At 40.4% G+C, this 9,926-nt stretch overlaps 1 protein-coding gene across 1 annotated transcript; it reads left to right on the top strand.

Moving 5' to 3' along the window:
- Window positions 1-3,165: 3,165 nt before the first annotated feature.
- LOC119066356 (HEAT repeat-containing protein 1 homolog) lies at window positions 3,166-9,905 on the top strand. Its single transcript, XM_037168773.1, has 7 exons — window positions 3,166-4,453; window positions 4,512-4,750; window positions 4,813-7,453; window positions 7,565-8,163; window positions 8,229-9,117; window positions 9,188-9,589; window positions 9,663-9,905. Exons 1-7 carry the CDS (start codon window positions 3,282-3,284, stop codon window positions 9,853-9,855), a joined length of 6,135 nt encoding a protein of 2,044 aa, XP_037024668.1. The 5' UTR covers window positions 3,166-3,281; the 3' UTR covers window positions 9,856-9,905.
- The last annotated feature ends 21 nt before the right edge of the window (window positions 9,906-9,926 follow it).

Here is a 9,926-nt window from a genome sequence, read left to right as displayed (position 1 = left end):
AAGAAAACAATATCCAGACGTAATCGTATATTTTAGTCGTCGCTGATGTCGATGCAATTGGTTTAGATTATATTTAAATGATAGATTGGAGAGCTAACCAGTGGAAGATGAACCACAAAAGGTATTTCTATTGATTAAGTCATTTTAAATGTGTAGATTCGAAATTTTTTGACTTCATTAGTTTTAACGTCCACTCTGGTATCTAATATCATTTTAATCAGAGCTCAGCCCTTACATCTTCTAATTATATCTCTCTAGATAACAAATGAGATAGACATCTGTAAAAAGTTGAGAGATTTAAAGTTCCATCTCATATCTGTGAGAAGTGGACCCACTAGCTTTATTTCGTTTCTCAGCATTACTCTAAAACTTTACAGTAGTTGCTGTTATAAAGTGCGCTTCGTAGGAATGGGGAAGATTTTTGAGTTCGGGGAAGTATACACGCAACGTATTCCCAATTATTTTGTGAATTTTGTGACTCTGATATTGGTTTATCACTACTCCCAGACTAACTAGCATTTTACCAATTTCTTATCAAAAGCGTTCGAGTTTGTAAAATTCTACAAATGATGACAGCATTAACCTATCGCACACGGCTATTCATTTCAATGAAAGTCTATTATATTTTCATGCTTCGGGGCCGAAAATGAGGGCAATTTTTCGAATTTTCTCGGGTTTCCGGCCCTCCGCATGAAAACTCACATGTGCACCTGTTTGGGACGGTTGATTTAAGGCACTTTCGCTTGTAGACCTCACTTCGTTCGGCCTACAATCCGCGAAATTGCCTTAAATCAATCGTCCAAAACAGGTACACAAATGACTATTAAATGGTCCGTTGCCAATTTTCAACGTTAAAAAACTGAGTGAATTTGTGCACTCCCTGACTGATTTACAGACATATAACGTTTCTACATTGAAATACAGCCATATATACTGTCCACTTCCCAAATTATGAAAATGAAGTCTAGTCGCTAGCAAGGCTGTATACCCCAAAGTATACAGCCTTGGTCGCTAGTAGCCTTTTACTTTTGTTGTTCATGTCTGAGAAGAACTTGCGTAAGGAATTTGCGCTGGAAAAAAAAAAATCGTCTTTTGGTTTTGTTTACGATCGCCGGAGTACGTGTTGGCTTTGGATCTTGCTGTTTTATCCGTACGTATTTTCAATTCATTGAGACGTCGGCATTTTTTGATTAGGCCTTGACTGTAGGAATTGGTGAGATTTGGCGGTTGAACTGTTTGCAGCTGCTAAAAAAGGATAACGGCGCTGCTCCCTGACGAATTGATTGATTGAGCGAGAGAATTTTTTGCTGCATGTTTCCCTATGTTCGTGCTCGTTGATCTGTCCGGCTGTTCGTTTTCCGTTATGGGTATGACTGAGGTGAGAATTTTCCTCTTTTTTAGTTGTATTACGATTGTGGTTTTAATATGTTTTACACTTTCATTGATTCATCTGTTATCGATAACGACAACGAAAATAATGACAAGCTCTGGGTAATATGGTGCTTTATATAGCAAAATGCATGTTTAAAAAAAATTGAAGTACAAGATTTGAAATCAACAGATTAAAAATACTTTGATCGATGGAAGTAGTAGACCCGATAATAATACTGGTCGTAATGTTTGCCGTCTATAACATGTTAGAAGAGAGTTGAATGATGTGGTCCAAGGTTGGTTCCTAGATTTTGGGATGACAGCTGATTTTTCTGGCACTTCCTAACTTCCATCGTTTTTTTATGGATTTGGGTTATTTTCGATATAAATGAGGTGTTCTAAGGTTGCTTCCTAGATTTTGGGATGACAGATGATTCCTCTGGCATTTCCTAACTTCCATCGGTTTTTTTGATGGATTTGGGTTATTTTCGATATAAATGAGGTGTTGTAAGGTTGCTTCCTAGATATTGGGATGACAGATGATTCCTCTGGCATTTCCTAACTTCCATCGGTTTGTTTGATGGATTTGGGTTATTTTCGATATAAATGAGGTGTTCTAAGGTTGCTTCCTAGATTAAGCCAATGTACTTGCGATCCAAATACGCCTAGGCCTTCTTTCATTGCAAGTATTGGTCCTGTGGTATATGAAATCATGGCTGAAAATGGTCCGGTCGAACCTTTGATGCTGCGCGTCTGTACTTTGAAGTAGTAAATCGAATAAGGCTAAGGTTTTTTATGGTTGCATACAAAACATCTCCAACAACGGCTTCAACCTGAAATCTACGAATTTTATTTCGGTAAGTTCACAGTGCAAACATTGAGCTTCTGGCATTTTCGTTACATTCCAGTCTCGATCACGCTTCGAATCATCGGTCGCATAAAACACAATGTATCAATTGATTTGTCCGCTGCTGTGTTTGGGAGGCAGTCAAGGTAGAATCAAATTTTGCGGATTTGTTTCGTCCACACTGATCAGAGAGATGCTAATATGACGACTGGGTCGTTTCGACGGATAGAGGGAATATGTCGAATGATTTTGAAATTGGTTGAGCGAAAATGTATTGAATTCTCTCTCAAAAACCCAACTGTCATTCGACATATTCCCTCTATCAACGCACTTCAAGCATGAGCGGTACTCTAAATAGGGTACTGAAACTGTACAGTGTGTCATACAACTGTGAAACACTGTAAAAAACAGTTTCATACAAAATAGTACTCTATTTGGCAGCTGTCGACTATGATCACTTTTGCTTGAAGTGCGTTGCCTCTATCCGTCGAAACGACCCAGTCGTCATATTAGCAACTCTCTGACACTGATTGACAAATCGCGTGGACTGGACACTGGAGCAGCTAACGATGTTGAATTCAACACTGACATTGACCATGCCGATTGACCCTTGACCACTTTGACGGCAAATTCGTACTGGGTGTTGTGTCTCCAATCATGCAATTCAAATCGGACGTATTGTAAAACCGATATTTACTGGTCAACGTAATGGCGATTGTCTAGTACTTGTTGATTTCTACTTAATGTGGTGTCGGTCCAATAGACAACAATTGAATTGGCTGACATTGTGATTGCCCTTAATCCTACTGGTGACGTGGAAAAATTCAAACAATTTGAATAAAACGCAACAAAATGCCTGTCGCACGGCTTTCTATATAAATTGGCTTTGGAAAAAGAACGCAGCTGATGAAACACATGAAACAATCCACAGGTACAGAACTGTCAAACTGTCAAAAAGCACGTTGTGTGTGTACATGTACAGTGTTCGCTGCGGTGCAATGTGCTTTGATTTTTAAGTAGTTTCAATTTTACCGAAAAAGTTAAGCAAAGTGACTAACCTACGATGGGTACGTCTTTAAGCGAACAACTACAACGTTTAGCGGTCCCGCAAACCTCAACATTAGTGGAAAGCAAAAAGACAGCATCGATTTTGTACGATGTAAAGAAAGCAGCTGAAATAGATCGTCAGACAATTTTCGATCTGAGCAAAAGTGGACTAGAGGAACTGATCCTATCGAATTCCGTGTTCCGGCAATTCCAACACACTCTGTTCGACGACAGTACAATCAATTTCGAGCGGTCCGTGGAAACGGGACATGTGAACGAAACTCTCGACAAAAACATTCGGAAGTTTCTGTTTCACTTGTCACCATATTTTTTAATCCGAGCCGCACATAATTGCCTGGAATGGTTGATTCGGAGGCATCGTATTCACGAGTACAATGTGGACGATTTGATGGCACTTATTCTGCCGTATCACGAAACAAATATATTCGTGAAGTGTTTACAAACAATGTCGTTGGGGAAAAGGAGTCGTTGGCATTGGATGAAACCGATTCAAAAGCCTGGTGTGCAATTATCAAAACAAACAATCATTAACCGAGCTGCAACGGATCCAGCACTTTTGCAGTTTATTTCAAAAACAATATTAGATGCTGTCAATGAACTCAATGCAAACGGTAGAGCACGCACATTACAAGCCTGGTTCGCATTCTATTCAAGTGTCACTTTGGGAGCACTAAGCGCTGCGAATGAAGTGACCGACTCCCACGTTTCCAATATTTCCAGGACACTGTTGAAAGGGATGTCGTCAGATGTTATTGACTTTCGTGCAGCATCGATGATCATTACAGCCTTTCTGATGACCAAAATCAAATTTGTGGACATTTTTTTGAAGAAAATCATCGGAAAGGTGACGGATAACCTGTACCGTACAGAATTGAGAAAAGATTCGGTAGTTTTGCTGACAATAATTTGTCATACACAAGATGACATCAATGAAGCGGCTGTCGAAACATTTTTGTCCAAAATGATGGACAACCCAACATTGATAACGGCAGTCATTGGCAGCCTTTATCAAGACAACGTTAATGTAATGCCGCTTTGTCTTCCTCTAATTACCAAATGCTTGGGTCATGTTGTCGACAAAAAGAAGGCCAATGGATACCGCAGATTCATGGAATCGTTGTTCACGGAACTGGCGCTGAACGATGTCGATGCGAATACCGTCATCAGGTACGTTTTGTTCAATAGAAAAATGTGTGCCGTCGGTCTAATAAATAACATTTTCCAGATGCTTTTTACATGCCTTAAAGCGTACACCGAAACCACAGTCGGATATTATCGACCTGAATTCGGACGACGATGACGATGGCGACGTCAATATGGAAAATGGTAAATCGGACGAAAGTAATTGGCATTCGAGTCTAATGAGAATGTTAGAGACGCGATATCCAGAGGTGTTCGATGCGATGAAGACGGAAATTATGTCTGGTCAGGATGAGGAATCCTGTTCATTGAAAATTGTTCTTGGTAAGCGATTTCACACACTGCTGGCTTTGACATCAAATGCTAAAAGTATTCTACTTCCACAGGCGCACTTTTATGCAGCACATACAATGCTGATCCGTCAGGCGCATCAATTTTCATCGATTTATATCATCCGAGTGCACAAAATCGAATGAATGCCGTGGAGAATTTGGTGAAAATGAACAAGCTGTCAACGATGCCATTTTCTGACGACAAGAAAAATCTGCTGGTTGCCGGCATTGCCGAACGTCTGTCTGATGATTATCCGGATGTTGTGAACGAAGTGCTTAAATTCAAAACTGAAGATCTTATCAAAATTGTCGGTGAGCAGAATTTGATTAAAAAGCTGAAACTCATCATCGGCAGTCAATTTATGTGCCGAAAAGAGTGGCAACAACCAATCGGTTCAGCCATCAAGCACATTACGTCGAAACATCTATTATCGAATGAGAATGAAATGGAAATATTTCTGGCTGTTTGGCCGTTCATGTTCCCGATGAACGAAATCAGTTTCTACCACACGAAAGCTATAACGAAATCTTCGATTGCCAGCCGATTTCCGATACTTAAGCAGTTGCAAGACTTGAAGTGCAATGTCGGAAATCGAATGGAATGCGTCAATAAGCGGCTAGAAAATTCGTTTGACAAGTCAAAAATCAACGAAATCATTCAATTTGCTAAAGCCATTCCTGACGTTGAAATGACAAAGTTGTCGGCTTTCCATATCATCAATTTGTTGACGTATGTGCTGCCTAAAAACAGTGACCACAACTTGTCCAAAGACGTGTTCGACATAGCAATGAAATGTGAAGCTCAATTCGAATTGAAACCAATCGACATCGATCAATACGCACAGGAATTGTACAGTAAAAATCAACCGGAAAAACTGCCCACTCAATTGCTCATAGGCTGCATTCAAACCATCATTAAAAAAACCAACTTTTCAACGTTCTTGAACTCGAATATCATCGATTTCACAGACAGCACGGACATGTTAGTCCTGATACTAAAACTACATGGGTACATTGGCAACGGACTATTTTCCAAATCCAAAAGAGCGACCAGTTTGTTCAACCAAACTATGGCACAATTCATACGTTTTGTGCTACCAGACGCAGACAAAAAACTGGATTTCTATTCGAACTTTTACATTGCGCACTATATCGAACAACAAACACCGTCATCGCTTCGCATCAGCCCGGAATTGCAGCTACGCTCCATGATGTTATTCAATGAAATGCTGGCACACATGGACACCTTGAACGATATCAAGATGGAAGTATTCGTTCGAATAGTTAGCGGATTGACTTCACCATTCGAAGCCGTACGAGTGTCAGCTGGCAATACGATCGAGAGGTTGTACGGATTATTGGCTGACTCGTCAGAATATTTTAAATTTTTTGGATTGATTCTGAAAGAGAAGGAAAAGCTTTCCATGAGACCAGAGGAATTGTCGCTGCTTTTGTGTCACATTAAATACCAACGCGCTCAACTATTTGAATTTACTAAACAACCCAACACCGCAATGATACTAAAGGCTGCTTTGCTGGATATGCTACAACATGTCAACGATGACAAACACGACACAAAATACTTGAAAATTGCCGTGGAAGTGGCTCTAGGCATTCTCAGCAAATATGACTGTTCCCGGCAAGTAGTTTTAAATCCACACGAATCCATAGTCGTTTACCAGACAATTATTCGCTTGAACCACACAACACTGGCATCGATTTATGCGAATCAAAATTGCCTGAAATTTTTCGAAACAGTGCTCCAGCAGAGTAATCTGTTCGTTCGAATTGATAATAAGCCGCAGTCTATTTCTGTGCATGCGATGAACTTGAATTTATTCAATGACTTCAAGAAGCTCACCGTCAAACAACAAAAGTCCATCATCAACTCAATTGTCGAGTCGGCTACATTTTCCAAGAGCAACGACGTTCGTAAGAGGGCAAGTAAATTTTTCCGTAAATCCATTGAATTGGACGGTCAACTTGAATTGGATATTTTAACGAAAATGGCAAAAATAGCATCAATTGACGTCACCAAAAAGGAACGAACCGAGTATCTGTCTACAGAGCTGCTACAAATGTCGGAATGGCGACGAGGCGTAACACTGTTGGAATTTCTCCACAAGAAACGACTAACACATCCACTCCATCTGATTCGCCAAATGTTCCCAGTTCTGCAAAAGTGCCTCAAATTCGATGACCAGTCAATGGTTGAATACACAAAACAATTGCTGTTGAATGCCATTTTAAACTGTTGTATGCTGATGCCTGCGGACGAACGGTTCCTGGAAAATGATTTCAAAATCGATCTAGTCGTGCAATGTGTTCGCGGTACGCAAAATCCACAGACTCACCACCATGCCTTGGAACTGCTCACCAAGCTAGCAACAATGATACCCGACGCTGTTCTCCACCAAATTATGGAAATTTTCACATTTGTTGGAGATGCAGTGGTTCGACGCGACGACAACTACATTTATCTGCTCATTTCGAATGTCATCAAGTCTGTGGTGCCGATACTGAAGCAGAATAACATCATACAAGTGTTGAAAGCATTCAGTGACATAATATTAGACGTTCCAGCGCATCGTCGATCGGCTTTGTATGAAGATTTGATCAACACTCTTGGTGCTGAGAAGTATTTGTGGATGTTTTTGGCCCTTGTTTTCGAACAGGACGTTCGAGAGACGGACGAGTAAGTTGATTTTGTATTAATATTGATTGCACCGTGTTTCGGTTCAGTTGAAAGTTCCAGGACACTGCATCTGTACTATGGGCTTACAAATTTTCTTTTCTTTAATTTCAGCCAGAAAAAGCTGTTGAGAAAAACCGTCATTGCCGTAGAAATAGCAAACTTATTTGATTGTGACATCATTCTACGTACGTGCTATCAACTAATTGTCTACCTACAAAATCAGCTCAGCGCTGTAGACAAACACGCACGAGCCTCTGCTCACTTTAAACAAATTTTCGATGTCACAGTCTACGATAAGAAGAGAGTCCTTCAGTATATCAATCAGATACTAAAATTCGTCAACGTATTAACATTGGAGAGATCCGAGTTTTCCGCCAAAATGGCAATGCTGGACAAGCAGACACTGCTTCAACATAAGAAAACATTTAAAAACATAATTCCGGCTATTTTGACGTATATCAAAGCATCAACACAGTCGAGCCTCCGATATACTGACAAAACTTGGAATGATGGCCTCAGTGCCTGCTATCATATTCTCGACCATCTGTTGGACTTACTTTATCCGGACATGCTGTTACAGGTGGTTGAGACATTGCTGAGCGAAGAGAATGAGGTGGAAGTTCGTCGTAAGATCATCGATTTGTTAAACAAAAAATTGGATTCGCCCGAACAATTTGCTGATTGTCAACAGTCGATCTTGGCGTTGTTGGGTAAACACTTTTTCCACCGAAAAGTAATTGGACCAAATCAAACTCATTTCGTTTGTTATTTCCAGATCCATTGTCCAAGATCGTTAATTCTATCCCCGAAGCGCCGAAAAATTCATCACTTCCAGAAGACGCTTTGGTTGCTATCCAATTGTTGTCCAAAATTGTAGCCAAAGATAATCCAAATGAATTTGACGGACTGCTCAAAACGCTGTCCAAGATCCTCCAATCTTATACGGAGTTATCGTTCCGTTTGCGTGCATATTTAATTCAGTGTTTGGGTGAATTATGCGCAAATCTCCGAGTGCACAGCCTGTCGCATCTACATCGTTTTATGCCTGCCATTAAGGACGTATTGAACGACCTTCTAGCACATAAAATCGATGTCACGTCTCCGGCTTTCGAAATCATTCTCAAAGCAATTTACCGAATTGTTGAAACAGTGCCGAAGTTCTTGACTCCATACCTGGTCAATTTGATTACCAGCCTGTCGGTGCTGTGGGCTCGCTTGCAAAGCACATCGTCCAATGATTCGCAAAAGAATTTGTTGATATTGGACAAAATCTGGCAAACACTGGCATCATCACTTGAGCTTCGCGTGCTGATTCCGATGGTTGAAAAGCACATCTATCCCGATTTGTTGACGCAGGGAAAGTTTAGTGCAACCGGGCCGTTAATGGTCTTACTATTGGACAGTTTTGGGCATTCGGAACAAGCAGACCTAATGCAAAATTGCCAGGACCTGACGACATTTTTCCTTACTGTAATGGACTTCCGTTCACAATTCCATCGTGAATGTGACACCGTTGATGTGCAGGAGGATTTCTTTATCAAAACTCTGATCGGATTTATTTTGAAGTTGTCCGAGGGCTCGTTCCGGCCATTTTACTACAAATTAATTGAATGGTCGAAGGATACTGCTGACAAGTCTTTCGATCGAGCTATAACATTTTATCGGTAAGTGGCTCTTTGGATGATATATCGACGAACAATTTTAATCTAACGCGCACATTCCACATCAATACAGATTGTCCAGTAAAGTAGCCGAATCGCTGAAGTCATTGTTCATTACCTTTGCCTCGCCCATCGTTCAACATGCGGCCGATTTGCTGAAGAAGAAATACACAAAAGCAGAAATTAAGGCATCGTCATCGTCGCCAGCTACTCTCATCTACAATGTACTTGCAACGCTGCAAACCATATTTTTGTACGGCAATCGCCAGTTCATCAATTCTCAACGCTTCAATATGTTGATGGAACCGCTGGTTGATCTATTGGACCAGGAACAATATCTGGCAGACGAAAATATCACCAAAATTTTGACAAAATGTTACGCACAATTTGCCATAGAAGCGAATAACGATCTGCTGTGGAAGCAACTGAACCAACAGATTTTAAAGAAAACCAGAAGCAGCAGTGTCGTAGTCAGGTATGTTACAGATTTCAGATTCTCCCGTTGTGTATTGGGTTGATAGCGAAAATTATTATTCTGTTCAATACAGACGATGGGCCCTTCTTTGCTCCACCGAAGTTGTAACTCAATTGGGTGAAGATGCTACACAACTGTATCAGGAAATGATTCCTTTCTTCTCGGAATTATTGGAAGATGATGACACTGACATCCAGAAATTATGCAGTAGATGCATAACAGAGATTGAAAGAAGCACGGGTGAAGACCTGAAGAAACATTTGTAATGTAGACTGCCGAATTGAAATAAATTGAAGAATTTTTCATCATGTTACAATGCTTGGTTTGCGTATTATGA

The sequence above is a fragment of the Bradysia coprophila genome, chromosome IV, assembly GCF_014529535.1.
Source record: "Bradysia coprophila strain Holo2 chromosome IV, BU_Bcop_v1, whole genome shotgun sequence".
Lineage (NCBI taxonomy): Eukaryota > Metazoa > Arthropoda > Insecta > Diptera > Sciaridae > Bradysia > Bradysia coprophila.
Note: the sequence above shows the minus strand (reverse complement) of the source record. Positions and strands in the feature narration are given on the sequence as shown.

Bases quoted from the DNA above. Each gene is read 5' to 3' on its own strand.
- LOC119066356 (XM_037168773.1), top strand. From the start codon at position 3,282: ATGGGTACGTCTTTAAGCGAACAACTACAACGTTTAGCGGTCCCGCAA. The intron at 4,751-4,812 runs GTAAGCGATTTC...CTACTTCCACAG, and splicing joins TTCATTGAAAATTGTTCTTG to GCGCACTTTTATGCAGCACA. The intron at 7,454-7,564 runs GTAAGTTGATTT...CTTTAATTTCAG, and splicing joins GACGTTCGAGAGACGGACGA to CCAGAAAAAGCTGTTGAGAA.